Source organism: Callospermophilus lateralis, chromosome 10, assembly GCF_048772815.1.
Source record: "Callospermophilus lateralis isolate mCalLat2 chromosome 10, mCalLat2.hap1, whole genome shotgun sequence".
Taxonomy (NCBI): domain Eukaryota; kingdom Metazoa; phylum Chordata; class Mammalia; order Rodentia; family Sciuridae; genus Callospermophilus; species Callospermophilus lateralis.
Window position 1 is genome coordinate 5721551 of NC_135314.1, and position 18899 is coordinate 5740449.

An 18899-nucleotide genomic window follows, 5' to 3' on the forward strand; every position below is an offset into this window, starting at 1 on the left:
GCCTGTTTACATTGTAGCATTTAACTGATGCTTACATTAAGAATTCATTTTGAATATAGGGTTGATTTACTGGAATAACAACAGTTCATAATCTAGACATTTCTAAAAGTTGCTCAAAGGTTGAAAACACGGCACTTTATTTTCCTGCTGAGCCACCTGGAGGTGGTGAGAAGGGCATGCTTGTTCAGAGAATGTCCACTACCTGCTAACAGGCTATTTAGGTGCCTGGGGCCTTACATTGAACAAAACATGCTGTCTTTAAAAATGAAATTACACTGAAGAAGCATGAGAACCATTCATTTCATGAGTAAAAGGGATGAGTGAGTGAGTGAGTGTGTGTGTGTGTGTGTGTGTGTGTCTGTCTGTCTGTCTGTCTCAAGGTTGCTGTGAGTGAAATATCTCTAAACCCAATGTGGGAGAACTCCTCAGGGTCTTAGAGAAAGCACATTAGTAAGACCCATTTCACACACAATAAATGGAAGCATTTTTGCTGTAAGGGCAAAGGACCAGTTCCTCATAATGCTTGCTATGGGAACATGGCAATTCAGAGCATAAGATTTTACTGTACTCATCTGCCCTTTCTTCAGCTTGCTGACATGAGGGCAAACGTCTCCATAAGAGGAAAAACTAAGGAAGTTGGTAGGTAGTATTCACTGGTACGGAATAATAGTGTTACTTGATATTACCTGACCAAACAGCTCTTATTTTCTAGACTTAGTAGTAAAGAGAGAAATACCGTAGAGCCTTACAGAAGTTGTGTGGATGTAAGATAGTTGTGTTATTTCAGTGATTTAAAGCCTGTCCTTATTGACTGCTCAAGGCCTGGAAACTTCACTAGCTTGCCAACATATAAGGCCTAAAATTCAGAGGCTAATATCAGATTCACATAAGACATGCTAAAGGAACACTAATGCCCTAGAAAAATATTAGACTTGTTTTTAAAATATGAAAAATCAAAATTTGAGACACCAGCAAAAATAAGATTTGAGCTCACCTCAGTTTGCTATGTGTGGAGTAGCAAATACGATCTGCAGCCACCCTCTGAACACCTCTGGGGTCTGGGTGAGGGGCTGCCCTCTCCAGGGAGCTTGGCTTTTTTGGGGTATGGCCAATTCCTTCACAAGTTCTAGATCATTTATAATAGCATTTCCTCAAAAAGGAAGCCTTCCACTGTCCCTTAAACTTGGTGAGGTTTCATAGCACCCTGCACTGGTAAGTTCCTTAAAGCAATTTTATATATGTAATTATTTTTAGGATCTTTATCATAACCTTCTGGAACATATCTAGGTCAGAAAATATTTGAATTACTGAAGATTTAATTCCAGCTATGTAAAATGTTGCAATATTTGAAAAATCTAGGGTTAAAGCCACACCTCAGTTACATAAAATTAGTGTTAAGATTTTTTTCATCCACCATTTACAATTTTAACAATTTTTGGAGTAGAGGAAATTCTGATCTGCAAGGAGAACCTTAAGGACCTTGACCACAGAGCTGATGTGTTGCTGTCATATATATAGTTACGACGGCTTTTCTTGTTTAGGTTCTAGGGAAATTATTTCTATTGAGTATTTTAAAGTAGTTTAATGGAGAATTAGAAATGATAGCAAAAAAAAAAAAAAATTAAACACATGGTCTTATTTTTTAAATCTGGATTTTAAAGAGGGTTTTTATGTGAGTGGCTTTATGATGCTAAAGGTATTATTAACCTCTTGCAAATCTGCTATTGTATTGACAGTCTCCTTAGATGCAGAGAAGGAAAATATAAAGTTCTATTTGTCAAAATTGGAAATCTTAAAATTCATTGTTTAGGAACGTAAGTGTTGAGGAATGTAGTAGTAAAATCTTGTGTTACAAGATTTTTGCATTTACATGACCTTTCACTCATTTTTCAGAATCTGTTCCTAGAGACAGAGAACCCCAAACAAAAATGCGAACATGTATGCATAATCAGAAGGATGCAGTGCAAATGCCTAGTGAAACTCTGAAAGCAAAAATGGTACCTGAGAAAGTTCCCCGCAGATGTGCTACTGTTGCTGCAAATAAAATAAAGATAATGAGTAATCTAAAGGAAACGATTTCAGGACCAGAAAATATCTGGATTAGGAAGAGTAGCAGAAAACTGCCCCATCGAAATGCTTCTGCTGCGGCTAAGAAAAAGTTACTGAATGTTTATAAAGAGGATGATACAACCATAAATTCTGAAAGTGAAAAAGAGCTAGAAGATACTAATAGCAAAGTGATTTTTTTTAGGCGGTTCAGATCCTGGAAAGAAAAAGCACAATAGTGACTGAGAATGTAGAAGTGGTATCTGAAAACAAGCAGGGGCCTCCCTGAAGCCGGCAGTTGCATTCTGCTCTAAGCCCTAAAGCTAATCCCTTCTTGGCATCTTTTGAGGAATTTCCTAAAAGCCATACTCCAGTGGGCGGAGTGGGAGGAAGGTTTCCTTCCAGCCAGCCCTTGAACTAACACATTATACAGGGGGGTCTGATGAGGAAGCAGATTGTGGAGTCTGTAGTTTGAGGGGTGGAAAGAAAAGGCAATGGGTCTGCCTAAAGAGTGAGGCTCCTTTACAGAGAACAAGGTCCTTAAAACCTGACTCCTTGAAGGAAGAAAATGGGAAGTGGACAGGATAATGTAGGAAGGATGGAAAAAAAGTTTTCAACACCTCAACCTGATGCTAATTTTAAGATTTTTTTTTTCATTTGAATATAAAAATTCCGGCCACCATAATTATGGTGTCATTACTGAAACTGGAAAAATATATAGGTTCATTTTCAAAGTAAAGTGCTGGTGAGCCTATTTGTCTTTTGAGTGAAGCAAAAACTTCAACTAGATCTAATTCCTAGATTTCACATCCAAAAGTCAAAAACAAAAGTTGCAGAAGGGGATTTAATGCTGGAGTTCTGAAGCAGCCTTGGAAATAGGCAGATAGAGGAAATCCATTGATGTCTTATTTTGTTTAAAACTTTGGGATTCATAATGAATGATGACCACTTGGTATGACTAATTCAGGGAATATATATTTTTCTATGAAAGCTCTGAAGTGACTATCACTTTTCCTTGTTTCATGTAGCAGCAAAAATTAAGAGGCAGGCTTAGTTTTAATCAGAAAATAAAAAGTAGAGCTTTAAGATCAAAGCAGTCATATTTTTAGATTATAGAGTGAAATATCACCTTTATCCTCATCAACTTAAGAGTTGGAAGTTGAACAATGGGAAAACTTATTACAATCTCATCCCAAACTTTTATGGCAGCATGTCTGGCTTATATCATTGTGGCCTTTGCTAGGATTAGAAAATCTGATCATGGTACTACAAAAATTTTATTTGTAATGGGGCTTAATTTATTAATAGGTATTTGATCACTGGATTAAATGAATGTACTGTCAAATCTTTTTAACTTAGATGTTATTGGAAAAATAAGTTGTGAAAAGCAGGTTGTTTTCTCATTTAAAAATATCTGTGAATATCAGTATATAATTTGCATGTGTAATTGAAAAAAGTAAAATGTAGAAATCTAGGAGTTTCTATTTTTAAGACTAATGCTTATTTTATTTTTTTGGTTATACAGATCGACAAAGTGTTTAGATTACTTGAGAAATCTGTGGCTGCATGTCTGTTTTTAAAAAGGCTTTGGGTTTTTCAGTGTAAGCCAGAATATTCTAACCTACAATGTGTCCTTTGTTCTTTTTCTAGTATACTTTAATTTTAAATACTGAGCTCTAAAATCTTATTTAAAATATGTGAGAAAGGGAAGAATTCCTAATAAACTGCTATTTTTAGGTGTATGGGGATTTAACTTTTGAGCTTTAATGAAATGTTAAAACTTATTTCCCAGTCCAAAATTTACATTAATTTCAAATTTCTTATTTGGTATATTATATCCTCAAAAAGTGCCATAAAATGAAAATATTTAAGTCTCAGTGAAGACTATTATGCAAAATTTTTAACAATTCAAATGTGAGAATTAAGTTTTGAGTTTGTAATCTTCTCTGGTTTTTGTCAGTATCTGAGATTGTATGGTCATCCTTTCATAATGGAATTCCTTTTCCAATTTAGTATTTAATTTAAACATATTTGCCTTTTTTATAAGTGCTTGGTCTGTTTATTGTAATTGCATGAAATAAGCATTTGTTTGAAACTTAACATTCTTGTAAAACTTTTTTGAGATGTATGTAGAATTTAAATCATAGCCAAATGTGTTATCATTATTCCATAATAACTTTAGTCAGATTGTCAGAAAAGATTTCTTCATAATGTAATATCAAATGATGAAAAATCTGGTTGAATATCTTACTTGTAAAATGACAATTACTTAACAAAAGGACTAAGACAAAGTGATGCCCAAACAACCTTTTTTTTTATCTGCAACTCACTCATTATACTAGACCGACTAATGCAGGAGTCCTCATGTTTTAAAATGTTATATTGGTAATCTTGTATATTCTTTCTCATAGATGATACCCAAGGTTTCCTAAGCTTACAGCTAGCAGCTTGGTCTGTTTACTCTTAAGTGTTCACATATTTTATTTCCCCCTTGGTGTGTAAAATTGCTGTAGACATTTTATGTAAGTGATCTTTTAGTTTTCCCACATCTTAAGATGTCTCCGGAAACTTGGAGATATTTTGGGCCAATCTCAAAAGACTCCCCCAATGTATTACCATTGTGACTATTCACTGAAAAGGTTCCAAAATGCAGGCAGTGACATCCATTTCAACACAACTAAATCCAGGATCTGTCTTTTGCGTTTCATTGTAGTAATGGATTCTCAGCCAAGAGTTGTCCCCTTTTCTCTCGCTTGGAACAGTGCTCTGTGAGCTTTGTCTTCCAGCACAAGCTAATAAAGAACCAATTCAATACCTAACAGTGAAAGGCTATTTAAGATGAAAACAACAAGTGGCCAAGTTTTAAAAACTATTTTTGCATTCTCATAAAATGTTTTGTAGGTCGGTTTGACAATCATCAGCTTTTGAATGCGAATTCCTAAGCCAGAGTAAAGGTCCCATTTCTACAACACCACGAAGCACTGTATTTCTTCCTGCCCGCTGGGGCGACCAGGTGCGGAGCAGAGCTCAGTAAGCGGTTTCACTCCACCGCGCTTACTGGAGGGGAAGGGGAAGGCCCTGGAGGAAGGAAAGGCATGCGGGCCAGGATCTTGCTGAAGCACTTCCCGCAGAGGACGGAACCGTTACCTGTGTGACCGGAGACCCTCCGCGGGCTCCGCCGACGGGCTCACTTCCTGCCCCTCTAGCCCGCCGTCCTCCAGAGTCTCGGTCTCCCCTCGTGGCTAAGGCAGCGGAAGAAAAACGCTCGGGGATTCCACTGCCTACGGGTACTAAGTGGTGCGCGTGGGCGGTACAGGGGGCGTGGCTACGTGCACGGGCGGTACGAAGCGTGGCTGAGCGGGGAGGGGCGCCGCCGCGCAAGGGGTGTGCTCACGCGTAGAGCAGTGCGGGGGGCGTGGTCGCGCGGAGGTGCGCGTGCGCCGTCCCGCGGCGCCGCGGTTGTGCGGGCGGTCGGTCCCTTGGAGGCCATGGCAGCCACTTTCTTTGGAGAGGTGGTGAAGGCGCCGTGCCGAGCCGGGACGGAGGAGGAGGAGGAGGAGGAGGAGGCGGGACGGAGGGAGACCCCCGAGGACCGGGAGGTCCGGCGGCAGCTGGCGCGGAAGAGGTGAGGCGGGCGGCGCGGGCGGCGCGGGCGGCGCGGGGGTGGGGAGCGCGCTGGCCCGCGCCGCGAGGGGCCGGCGGGGCGCGGTCCGCTGTGCCCGCCCGGCTGCCCGGCCCGCTGCCCGGCCCGGTGAGCCTGCGCGCGCCCCGGGGGCTTTCCCTCCTCCCACGCTCCAGCCGGCCTTGCGTGGGTGGCAGATGCGCGCTCTTTTCAACCATTATCCCCCACACGGAGATGGGAGAACGTGAAGGAGGCCCGCACTCAGGTCAGCTCAGCGCCCACGGAGACTTCGCCTCCTGCCGCCCCCGGAGCACGGCCCGGGAACGGCCTGCACCCTGCAGAATGCGTCTCAAAATACGATTTAGGTCTCTTATAGCCTGCAGTTAGTAGTGGTGTTCCATATCGCTCATATACCTAGTTCGGTCAGACTGAGATTTTCCGGTGGGTTTGGGTACGTCGGTTTCCTGACCAGGTCCACGCCTTACACTTAGAGGGCTCATTTCGTTTGGAGCGGTCCACCTTCCCTTTTACTCCTGTAGAGAGCTCTGGATTTGTCTGATTGCTCCTCCTGGAGGCATTTCACACGTGTGCTCATCACCTGCATCTCCTGCAAAAGAATGTTCATTTTGGAACTTGGATCAGATAGATTCACATTCTTTAGCGAGAGTGCTTTGAAGTGGTGCTGTGGTACTTTCTGTTTCTTGTTGCATACTGCCCAGTTTTTTCACTTTTAGGGATGCTAAGATTGATCAGGGAGTCAGATGGACATGAAGCTTGCTTGCAGTAGTTTTGTCTTGTTGATTATCAGTGCCTGAATCTGCTCTTTCTTTAGGATTCTAATTATATTCTTTATAGAATGCAAGTGTCAGTTTTACCGGTTAGTAAAGGCACTTCAATCATACATATAATGTTTTTTCAAAGTAGAATACTGACTGTGTTTAAGCTGTTTTGGTTTCATCTTGTTTCTTGTGTTAGGGAGGTGCGGCTTCTTCGAAGACAGACAAAAACATCTCTGGAAGTTTCTCTGCTAGAAAAATATCCTTGTTCCAAGTTTATAATTGCTATAGGAAATAATGCAGTAGGTAAGTGAAAAATGCAGAAGACTAGAGGTTTTGTTGAAAGAAAAAATACAAAGTTACTTCTTTCCAGTCTAAAAGACTTCAAAGGTTGGTTACTTAAAAGAGAAAAGTCTTGGTAGAGTAACATTGTTTCTGAGAGGGGATAAATACATCACCTGTTCATGTGTACTATCTTCTAAAAATGGAAATAAAAAATAAGATTTAAAGGAAATATTTGTGTCTTCAGGAACTTAAAGCTCAAGGAACTGTTTCTGGTGTGTTGTAGCCAGGTTTACTTAAATGTTTTTGAGTTAATAGGCTTTTGAAAACATAATGAGAACTCTAAAAATAACAGTGATCACTAGCTCTTTTGAGCAATTAAGTTCCAGTGTCTTTGTGTTGATTCACTTGGTGAGTTAAAAGGTAGAAAAGTGTAAAGTTCATCTAGAACAATGTCTGTACAAGACCTGTACACAAAGACCTTTATAATTTTAGGGTAGTTACAGGTATTGGGAACATTTGGGAACCCCATTAAGATCCCTTGCCATATAATGTATCCCTGGGACTTACAGAGCATAGTAAGTACATGTATGAAGTTCTGGTTTCACATTTTTAGGGGAGTGTTACCCTGGGAGTCTGTCTGTAAGCCTGTCTTGTCCCTTCCTGGCTGTAGTCTTGTCTTACTCAGTGTGGCCTTTTGTGAAGCCCTGGCTGCCTCCTGCAGAGTGGTGGCATTAGATGATCTTGAGGACTTTTTCAGCTCTGAAATTTTAGAGTAATTTCAGCTTTTTATTGAATAGAGAATACAGCATGCAGGGCTAAGCACTAACTTGTGTGAATTGTTCTCTTACAGCATTTCTGTCATCGTTTGTTATGAATTCAGGCGTCTGGGAAGAAGTTGGTTGTGCTAAACTCTGGAATGAATGGTGTAGAACAATGGACACCACACACCTGTCCCCTTCAGAGTCTTTTTGTGTGTTTTATCACCTAAAATCAAATCCCTTGGTATGTGGGACTTAACTTGTATGTTTAAAAGTTAGTTATTTAAGCATCACAGAGTCTTTGCTGTTAGTGTACCCCAGAATCTAACAGACATGTCACTGAACTGCTCTCTAAGTGCATTCTTTATTCTGATACCAGTTATCAGTAATGGCTTAACTCTTATTAAATTTTAGAGAAGTAAATGGGCTAGTAGTAGAGTCAGGAAGATAAGTGTTTGTGTTTTCTTTCTGTCACTGTAACAAACGTGAGATCTATCAGCAGGGGTTTTGAAGGTTCCAGTACATGATCAGACAGACACATTCCTTCAAGACCTCTGATTGGGGTACAGTACATCGTGGTAGGAGCACCAGGCCTAGCAAAGCTGCTTATTTCATGACCAGGAAGCAAAAGAGAAGAGGGGGAAGACCAAGTGTCACCTTCAAGGCTACCCCCATGACCTGAAGACCTCCTACTAGGCCCCCCTCTCTTCAGGTTTCCACCACCTCACAGTAGTGCCAACCTGATGCAGACTTTGGCAGATGTAGAAACTTTAGGAAACACATGGGTCTTTCGCAGACATTCCACATCCAGAGTACAGCAGTGTATATGGTGGCAGTTTGGGTATGTATAAAATTTATTTATCTTGAAAAAAAACTTTGAATTTTATTTTTCAGGTCTTTGTCTGTCAATGTAGTTGCTATGTTGCTGAAGATCAGCAGTATCAGTGGCTGGAAAAGGTAAGAGAAATGAGACCTGTGAATTTTTAGACTACAGAAGTTGATGTTTTTTAAGGTTCAGTGTCTTTTCATTTAAACTTACGCAGGAAAGGATTTTGTGTGTATTTTCTCAAATAAAAAACTCTCTCTCCAGGCTCAAATATGACATCTATTTTTCTAAGCATTAGATGTGAATAAATTTGTCTTCATTTTGCTGGAAAATTGTGCACATAGTTTTTGAGTGAAGAGTTGAACTCATTTAGGAATTTTAGAGGAAACCATAATTTTTGGCAATTACGTTTTATAGTCTGAATACCCCTTATCTAAAATGTTTGGGACAGAAGGGAGGGAATTCAGGTCTAAACACATTTACTAATGTTTCAAATACATCTTATATGCATAGTCTGAAGATAACTATACAGTGTTTTTTATAACTTTCAATATGAAACAAGTTCTTGGTGTAGAATTTTCCTCTTATTTTATGTAGGTGCTCAAAAGTTTTTGGATTTTGAGCATTTCAGATTTTAGATTTTTGGATGTAGGAATGCTCAAAAAAATATATATATATATGTATATTTTTTTTTTCATATATATATCTTTATCTGTTTATTTATTTTATGTACCAGGGATTGAACCCAAGGGTGCTTTACCTCTGAGCCATATCCCCAACCTCCCCACTTCTTTCTTTTTAAATATTTTGTTAGTTGTTGGTAGACCTTTATTTATTTTTATGTGCTGAGAATCAACCCAGTGCCTCACACATGCCAGGCAAGCGCTCTACCACTGAGCCACAACCCCAGCCTCTCCCCACCCCTTTTATATATTTCATTTAGAGACAAAATATTGCTAAGTTGCTTAGGGCCTCGCTGAGTTGCTGAGGCTAACTTTGAACTCGTGATCCTCATGCCTCAGTCTCCATGCTGCTGGGATTACAGGCATACGCCGCCATACACAGCATGTATCTTTATTTTGTGTGTTGTGTATGTGTGTGATACTGAGAATTGAACCTAGGAGCTCTCTCTCTCTCTCTTTTTTTTTTTTTAATGTTTATTATCGTGTGGTTAGTTTTCTTTTCTTCTTCTTCTTCTTCTTTTTTTTTTTTTTTTTAAATTTAAGAACCTAGGAGCTCCCTATCACTGAGTTACCTCTCCAGCCCTAGTGAGCTAGGGGTTTTGCTAGGTTGCCGAGGCTAGCCTTGAGCTTGTCATCCTCTAGCCTTAGATTGTTGAGTAACTGGGGTTGCAGGGGTGCATCACCATACCTAGCTTATTTTTATTTTTAATAGACACAAAATAGTACTTATTAATGGGCTGCACTGTGATATTTCATTACAGGTGTAATGACCAGATGAGGGTCAGTGGGATGTCTTCATCCTCATCATTCATCATTTCTTTTTTTCACCTGTATTTGTAAATAAAGTAGGCCCTTCAGTCCTTATGTGAAATTCTTAGCAACATCTCAGCTTAAATCTCAGTGTATTTAACACTGATGTTAAAATTAAATAGAAATAAGAATTTCATTTTCTACTTTAAACCAGCTGGCATACTTAGAGAAGCTTTTGCTTTAAGTTAGTAAATGCATTTTATTAGAAGAAAAGTTGTTTAAAAAGATCTGTGAACTATCTTATATTCAGTGTACATATGTGTATCTTTGGGTAAGAGGGTCAGAGCTTAGAATATTAGGAAATTAGTGTTTTATTTATATTTTTTAATTATGTAGGGTGATTATTATTTCAAAAATACTTAATTTTTACACGGTGACAAATGAACATTCTAGACTTGAAAAAATATAAAAATTATGCATTTCTAAAACAAATTTTTTTTCCTTAGGGGTATTCTTTGGGTTACTTTGTTATTTTGGTCAAATCGTTCTGATAATCAAACAGTTCTTAAGTATTTTAGACTCAGACTTTTAAGTATTCTATGAAGGGAAATAAATTGGGCCTATGAATAATGTTATTTTTCTTAAACGGGATGTACCTTGAAACAAACTTACATTGTGTTGACTCTTTTTGCATTTATTTACAAAGTTGTGATATAATGAAATTAGTTGTATGAATTATGACACTTAATATAAAATCTTCAGTTCTTTTATTACTAATGGAAATAGCTTTTTTTTCACAGAATATTTTTATTATTATTATTTTTTGTGGTACTAGGGATCGAACCCAGGGCCTTGTGCATGCAAAGCAAGCACTCTACCAACTGAGCTATATCCCCAGCCCCACAGAATATTTTTAAGGAAGTATGGTAACATAAAAAGTACTCTTTTCTTTAAAAAATAGTTGCTTGCTTTGTTTGTGTCACCATAGATTTTATTAGAAGGTAGAAGGATTCTTGTAGATCTACTAGATCTTCTCTTCAAGTTATGGAAGAGAACTTTGAGTTCTAGAGCCCTTGAAACTCGCCCCAATTCTAGTAACTCAAAAGTGAATTTAGTAAGAGCCATTTTCCAGGTGTTATTGGGAGTAGGTGAGGGACAGGCTGACTGTGGGATATCCTCTTGGGACCGGCTTCTCAGGTGGTGGTTCTGTGGCAGCTGCTCCGGCATTGTCCATTCATGGTTGTTTACTACCCATCGGTCTCTTAAGTAGGTGATACTGCCCTGAGTTAAGGGACAGGAAAGTGCCATGAGGAGGAGTGCCAACCAGAGTGCCGAGAGCAAACCCAGGCTGGTGCAGGGAAGCCTGTTCTGTTACCCAGGGCGCAGTGCGCCCCTGCCAGACGTGCAGCTGCCGCCCGCACTGCTGGGAGAGGCCGGAGCAGTTACCCTTGTTTAATTTTAAATCAATTTTGTGTCAGGTTTTTGGCTCTTGTCCAAGAAGGAACATGCAGGTAACTATTCTCACATGTCGACATGTTACTGACTATAAAACCTCAGAATCTACTGGCAGCCTTCCTTCTCCTTTCCTGAAAGCACTAAAAACACAGAATTTCAAGGACACTGCCTGTTGCTCACTGCTAGAACAGCCGAACATCATCCATGATCTTCCTGCCGCAGGTGATACCAAAATTCATATTTACATTTAATCTTACTGCTAATTATTATTTTCACTATTAGAAATCTTTATGAGGTTAATTTTTTGATGATCAAAATCAATATATTGCTATTAATCCTCAGTGTCTGTACTTGTGAGTTTACTTGGTTTGCGTTTTAAAATTTTCTAGACACACTTATGAGAGCAGCTCAGATGGCTTAATTGCTCTGCCTCAGCTTTAGATTCTTTTTGGTCTTTGGCGACTCAGAATGCAAGCCAATGTTAGTTGTAAATTGTATGAAAATTTGGTAAAGTACATTTTAATTATCAAAATAGAAAGTGAAGTTTGATAGTTACTTTAATGTGTGTTGCTTAATATTTTTATCATTGTAATTATATTTTGCTATCTTAATTTATTTTTCAGTAATGTATCTTTTACTGTATGTTACTAATTGTTCTTTGTTAAGTATATTGAATAAGGGAAAAATGTTTTTTCCCCCTTGTTAAGTTTATTAGAGTGAGGAGGCCTAACTTGGTAGTAGTGTGCATCATGGTGTTTGTTTGTTACATGTAACTTGCTTTGTTTATTATAGTGACTGAAATTTCAACCTTTTAACTACTTAAAATTGAGCAGTATGTTTAGGAAATGCAAAATAAAAATAATATTTGCAAAAGCAAAATATTATTAGGGAAAATAAGTTGATTTTTGAAAGAAAATATTCATTAGAATTGATTTAGTAGAGCAGTAAATGTCTTGATTCAAAGACTTTTTAAAGCAGCCTTTATTATTTAATGGTGGTTAATTTTAAAAGTACATACTAGACAACTTAGTGGTTTTCCTTTGTTCATAGTCCTCAGTTACTGTCAGGTGTGGAAAATCCCTGCCATTCTGTATTTGTGTTACACTGAGGTGATGACGTTAGACCTCATTACTGTGGAAGCTTTCAAGCCCATACTTTCTTCCAGAAGCTTGAAAGGCCTGGCTAAGGTAAGTGTCACTCACCTGACCACCAGCTGACACACTAGCTGAGCGTAGGGGCAGTGCAGACCCGGGGCAGTACTCGGAGAGCCTATCTTCCCACACCAGCTTCCCGCTCTGGCCGCCTTCTCTTCTGGATTTACTTCTATAACTTGAAGAGCATTTTGCTCTTATATATAGACCAGAGCGTTGCCCTTACATCCTGCATGTCCCTGGGGCTGGAGAAGTTTCTGTAACTCATTTGGAAGGTTGTAATTTTAAGTATAGTATCAATTGTATTCACCTGATTTTGAGGGGATGGGATATGTGAAGATGTGAGAATTATTAATGAACCTTTGTCCCCCGCCCCTTAGGTCGGTGGGCTCATTTACTGGAAAAATACATATCAGAACACGTACACAGCAGCATTTGTCTAGCATTTCAGGCAGCTTCGGGCCTCCCCAGCGTTCTCTTCAGAGATTTATGGAGAGCCACAGTGTGTAGTTTAAGAAGTACTTCAAGGGAGAGGGGTTGTCCCAGCATCGTTGGTGGCCTGTTTTGTTCTGGAGTAGCCATCAGGGCTCCACTCAACGGCAGGTTATGCTGGAGTGGCCGTCTCAGCTCTCCTAAGTTAGTGTCCTCCTCAGCAGCTTGTGGTACGGGAGCACGTTTTTCCATTTTGGCGTCCCTGGGTTGCCACATACCTGGCCTGTAGAAGGAAGCCCTCAGTGACCCCTTGTTGATGGGTGGAGAGTCAAGATGCAGAGCCCTGACTTGGTCTACTTCAAGCACATCTTCCCAGTTAGTGGAGTCAGGTTAAGTTCTCAGACAGGTTGAATTCTTCTGGGTTTAGTGTCTTTCCAAGGGCGTGCGGGTCCTCGTGCTGGCTGCTGTGGTTTGTGACCAGCTCGGCCCACTTGTTTAGAGAGCAGTTCTCTGGGGCTGTTCTGTTCCCTGCTAGGGACTCTGCTCCCCATACAGGAGCTTAACATAAATGTTCGGATTTGTTCTGAGCAGCGTAAGTCATCTGTCAAATAGGATTGAGGAGTACAATCTGAAAGGGAAATTTAAAGACCTTTTTAACATTTCCTGTCTTCCTTTGAAGATACCAGCCTGGGAAGGTCAGGTGGTCGCTGTGAAGAGTACTCCTACCAACGACCCACGAGGTCGCCTGAGTTAGTGCATGGTTTCTGCTGTCCACTCCCAGTTGTTAACAGGGGTTAGCTACAGCCCCCACTCTCTGGCACCGCTGTAGGGGTTAGAGCCGAGGCGCTCCCGGCCGTGAGGGTGCTGGTCAGGGTCCTGGGAAAGCCTCTCACAGGCAGGGCTCTGGGAGAAGTGGCCCCACAGTTGGCTGTGAAAGCTGGATGGGCCTTAGTGGGGAGCAGTGGGGTGTGGGAAGAGGACAGGTTGGGTGCCAGAGGGCTGTGGTGGACAGGGAGAGTGGTGGGGTGAAGAGGCCAGGTACGCTTCGAGGCCTGGGCCAGGGAAGGACTCTAGGCTTTCGCCTTCTCGAGCACTGTCCCTTGGGGAGAGGTGCTGGAAGGCACTGCTTCTGCTGCGCAGCACCTTCTCACGACTTCTCGAGAGCGTCAGGCTGGTGTGCATGTTGCTCTCACTGAAAAGCTGTCTTGACATCTTTTTCTCTTCTTCCAGAACATTCCACAGGGTACAGAGATACTGAAGAAATTGATGACAACAAATGAGATTCAGAGTAACATTTATACGTGATCCCAAAGATCGTTCTGTGATGTCTCCCACATTGTCTCTATCTATAGCCCACCCCAGGGTCCAGAAGCATCCGTTCCTTCCAGGGGAGCAGCGAGCACTGCTTTGAGGGCTGCTCTGGGGGTGCTGTATTTTGAGGGTGTTGAAACAGAATAAACTTTAAAAAGTTAATTATAGTTTTAATTTCTTCTTTATGGTGATACAGTTCAAAACTGAAATAAATAGACATTCTTCTTTATCCACTAGGTGGGAGTATTGTTTTACTTGAAACTTTAATGGCAGAGTTTTGAAAAGCTGCAGAAAGCAGGTTCTACTAATATGAGCATATAGTTAGGTACAAAAAAATCTGAAAGTTGATGAATCGTTGGTGACGATTTGCGGGGGGAGGCGGGTACTGGGGATTGAAGCCAGAGGAGCTTTACCACTGAGTTACATACCCAGCCCTTTTTAAAATTAAAAAAATATTTAAGACAGGTCTCACTAAGTTGCTTAGGGCCTCACTTAGTTGCTGGGGCTGGCCTCAAACTTGCCATCCTTCTGCCTCAGCCTCCTGAGCTGCTGGGATCATAGGAGTGTGCCACAGTGCCTGCTGGTGATTTTTTTTTTAAGTATATATTAGTTATTAATAGACCTTTATTTATTTAAATGTGGTGCTGAGAATTCCAACCCAGTGCTTCACACATGCCAGGCAAGTGTACTACCGCTGAGCCCCAGCCCCAGCCCCTGGTGATTCTTAAAATAAGGAAACTTTCTGGATATTTTATGAGATCTAGGGTTTTTGTTTTTGTTTTGTTTTGTGGATCGAAATTGGTGATAAGGTAATGAAGTCACATTTATTCAAAAGGAAACAAATTCACGCGTGCTCTCTTCAATATTGCTTGACAGATTGCTTCTTCACCCAGACTTTCCCAGGGCTCTTTGCAGGCTTGGTCTTTGAACATCACTGGCTCTAACACATTTCGTGTTACATTAGGCATGTGAATTTATTTGTGAACCTGAAGCAGCTACACTGCCTCACAAGACCACAAGCCAAGCTGTGGTGTCAACCAGCTTCTTTCCCTAGCTGCTTCTGTTGTGAACACAGGCCAGGGTAGCAGGGATGCGGCTCTGCATGCACAAGGCCACATGGACTTCAGTCACCAAGGATGTCCTGGTTACAGCTGTCTCCAAGCGCTTGGCCCACCAGCAGCAGAGTCTAGCACTGAGCCACAGTGGCCCGGGTGATGAATTCAGTTTTCATGATGGCCCACTTGCAGGCCAAGAGTTTTCCTTGAAAAGGAGAGTAATCCATGGATGATGGCAGGCCCTTGCTCCAAAATCCCAGGAGACTCTTTTATAGGGGCTGCCACAGGCTCCAGGCAGCATGCAAGGGCTGTTTTCAAGCATCTGCATTGCTTGCTGCAGTCCCCACAGGCAAAGTAGGTCACATGGTCCCCTCCAGAGGCTGGGGGGGAGGGGAAGGTGCCATGAAAGGTGTGGTATGGGAAACATGGTAGGTCAGTGCCATTAAAAGGTTTTAATGGTAGCTTTCCGCTACCTCTGCCACCCCCACATGCAAAATGTGCTGGTCGGGTGGGTGGCCCAGGTATCATCCGGTCATGAGGCTTGCAGCCCAGGGTCTGGTCATCTGCATCAGGCTCAGATGCAGCTTCTGTTGATTCAGAAACCTACAAAGGAAAAAGACCAGTTTCCTATTGTCTAAATACCTTGTATGGCATCGTGAGACTGGGGCAGGTCACACTGGAGCACACACTGATGGGAAGGGGACTAGGATGGACAGCTACCCCTGGGCTGTCACAATTCTGCAACTGCATTGAGCATACGTTGCTAGCCCCTTCTGGGAGTAAGAAATAGACCTTGATTGACTAGGCACAGTATTTTCTCTCTGGCTGGCTCTTCTTGCCTTTGTCCAGTTTTATCATATTTTACCCACTTCCAAAGAAATGGCCTTTGTTAACAGCTGGGTAGTTTTTCCAATCCACAGAAAAGAGCGTGAAAGACAGTATCCTTAACACCATGGACTTCATATGTCTCTAACTGTAGCCCACCTCAGGCTCCAGGAGCATATTGTCAAGAACTGAAGGGTCTGAGGTTTTATCGATTAAAAAACTGACATGCGTGCGGCCCGGGTTCGATCCTCAGCACCACATACAAAGATGTTGTGTCCGCCGAAAACTGAGAAATAAATATTAAGAAATTATTTCTCTTCAAAAAAAATAATAAATGGACAAATGCCACAGTCTGGCTGGGCACAAAGCCTTGTAGGTTCAAACAGCAACTCTTTATTCCCCAACTCTCACCGGCACTCTACACACACTTCCCGGGAACACACTGCCTCCACCGGGCTCCGCACGCCAATTCTCTCAGAACCCCGGGAGAACTCAACGGGAACTCCAAAGGAGTGGGCGCCTGAGGCAGCAGGATCCTCCCTAATCCCGAGCCACCCTAATCCCTGAGCAGGGTCACCTTTCAACCATTCCCTCTGGCAAAAATGCCAGGCGTCATTCCTACTTGACAATGGCTCTCAGCAGAAAAATGAACAAAAGAGATGCTTCTCCAGAAATACGAATGGCCAATGATTACCAGAAAAAAGGTTCAGTATCTTTGGCAGTTAGAGAAATTAAAATCAAAACCACACTGAGATTTCATCTCATACCAATCGTAAGGGCAACCATCAAGAATACACACAATAAGGGCTGGGATTGTGGCTCAGTGGTGGAGCACTTGCCTGGCATAGGCAGGACCCGGGTTTGATCCTCAGCACCACATAAAAATAAAGGCATTGTGTTGTGTCCATCGACACCTGAAAAATAAATATTTTTTAAAAATAAAAAATTTCTCTCAATCCTTAAAAAAATATACACAATAAAACAAAATAACCTAATCAATAAATGGGCTAAGGAACTGAACAGTCATTTCACAGAAGAAGAAATACAATTGATCAACAAATTCATGAAAAAAGTGTTCAACATCTCTAACAAGTAGAGAGATGCAAATTGAAACCACTCTAAGATTTCATCTCCTGTCAGAATGGCAATCATCAAGAATACAGGTAACAATAAATGTTGGTGAGGATGTGGGGGAAAAGGTACACTCATATGTTGCTGGTGGGACTGCAGATTGGTGCAATCACTATGGAAAACAGTATGGAGATTCCTCAGAAAACTTGGAATGGAATCACCATTTGACCCAGCTATCCCATTCTTTGTTTTATACCCAAAGGACTTAAAATCAGCATACTATAGTGACATAGCCACATCAATGTTTATAGCAGCTGAATTCACAATAACTAGACTATGGAACCAACCTAGGTATCCCCCAATAGATGAATAGATAAAGATGGAATGTGATATATATATATTGAGTTATACTCAATGGAATATTTATTCAGCTTTAAAGAAGAGAGAAATTATGGCATTTGCCAGTAAATGGATGGAGTTGGAGAATAGCATGCTAACCAAAGACTGAATGTTTTCTCTAATATGTGGATTCTAATTCACAATAAGGTGGGGAGGGCACTAGAGAAGAATAGCGTTACCTTAGATTCGGTACAGAGAAGTAAAGAGAGAGGAGGGGAGGGGATGTGGGGATAGGAAAGATAGTAGAATCAAACACACTTTATTACTTTATGTATATATGTGATTGCATGACCGATTATGATTCTGCAACATGTACACTCAGAAAAATGAGCAATTGTATCCTATCTATGTATGATATAGTAAAATGCATAAATTCATTCTACTGTCATGTATACAACTAAGTAAAACAAAAAATAAAAAAAGAATACACACAATAATAAATACTGGAGAGGATGTAGGGAAAAAAAGAAAAAGGAACAATGTTACACTGTTGGTGGGATTGTAAATTAGTACAACCACTGTGGAAATCAGTATGAGGCTCCTTAAAAGATTAGGCATGGAACCACTACAGGACCCAGTATCAGCACTCCTCAGTATTTATCCTCAATAATTAAAGACATCATACTATAGCAGTTCATGACCCATGTTTGTAACAGCACAATTCATAATAGCCACACTGTGACACTAGCCTAGGTGTCCATCAGTGGGTGAGTGAATGAAGAAATGTGGTCTATATAAACAGTGGAGTTTGGTTTAGTCATAAAGAAGAATGAAACTATGTCATTTGCAGGAAAATGGATGGAACTTGAGAGCATTTTGATTAAGCAAAATACACCAAACACAGAAAGCCAAGGGTCATATGCTTTCTCTCACGTGGAAGCTAGAGAGGAAAAGGGAAGAGAAGGGCTGGGGCTGGGCTCAGGGGACAGTGCTTGCCTGGCAGTGTGGGGCACTGGGTTCTATTCTCAGCACCACATCAAATAAACAAACAAATACACAAACAAAGGGGGAAAGGTGGAGAGGAGGATTTCATGAAAATGGAAAGGAGACCAGAGGGAGGGAGGAAGGGAGGGAAAAGGAAAATGCTGGGTGATGATATTGCCCAAATTGTATTGTTACATTGTGTGTTCGTAGGAATACGTAACAACAGTGAATGCCATTATTATATGGAGTTATAATGCACCAATAAAAGTGTGCAAAAAAGGAGGTAGATTCTTTTAGAGGTGATTAAGCCATGAGAGCTGTATGTACCCTTTAGGTGGAGTTAATGTGGATTTGGTCCCCTCTTGTGCCACATGAGCAGCAGTGTTCCTCCCCTCTGGAGGCTGCTGTGTTTGAGGCGCCATCTTGGAAGTGGAGACAGCTTTTACCAGCTGCCAAACCTGCTGGTGTCTTGACTTTGAACTTCCCAGGCTCCAAAACTGTGAACCAGTGAGTTTCTCTTTGTTATGGTT

The 18899-nt window shown here is 41.1% G+C and overlaps 2 protein-coding genes and 1 long non-coding RNA gene across 5 annotated transcripts in view; 2 read left to right on the plus strand and 1 right to left on the minus strand.

The window, feature by feature from the left end:
* The window catches only part of Brwd1 (bromodomain and WD repeat domain containing 1), a 120724-nt gene extending 115896 nt beyond the window's left edge, over positions 1-4828 (plus strand). For both annotated transcript variants that reach the window (XM_076868094.2, XM_076868092.2), the window contains one exon: positions 1894-4828. In XM_076868094.2, coding sequence (XP_076724209.2) covers positions 1894-2285 — 392 coding nt within the window. In that variant the 3' untranslated portion in view covers positions 2286-4828. The remainder of the gene's footprint in view (positions 1-1893) is intronic.
* LOC143408397 (uncharacterized) overlaps positions 1-5293 on the minus strand; it is a 51134-nt gene extending 45841 nt beyond the window's left edge. The window contains exon 1 of the long non-coding RNA XR_013092482.1: positions 5194-5293. This is a non-coding gene — a long non-coding RNA (uncharacterized LOC143408397). The remainder of the gene's footprint in view (positions 1-5193) is intronic.
* A 189-nt stretch (positions 5294-5482) lies between these two features.
* Psmg1 (proteasome assembly chaperone 1) lies at positions 5483-14257 on the plus strand. 2 transcript variants are annotated; one of them, XM_076868429.2, is made up of 7 exons: positions 5483-5671; positions 6644-6750; positions 7580-7731; positions 8382-8444; positions 11225-11423; positions 12252-12388; positions 14015-14257. In XM_076868429.2, the coding sequence occupies exons 1-7, from the start codon at positions 5535-5537 to the stop codon at positions 14087-14089; spliced, it is 870 nt and encodes a 289-aa protein (XP_076724544.1). In that variant the 5' UTR covers positions 5483-5534; the 3' UTR covers positions 14090-14257. The 2 variants fall into 2 exon arrangements, with proteins under 2 accessions (XP_076724544.1, XP_076724545.1); XM_076868430.2 differs by lacking the exon at positions 6644-6750 and having other exon boundaries at positions 5594-5671.
* Positions 14258-18899: the final 4642 nt, after the last annotated feature.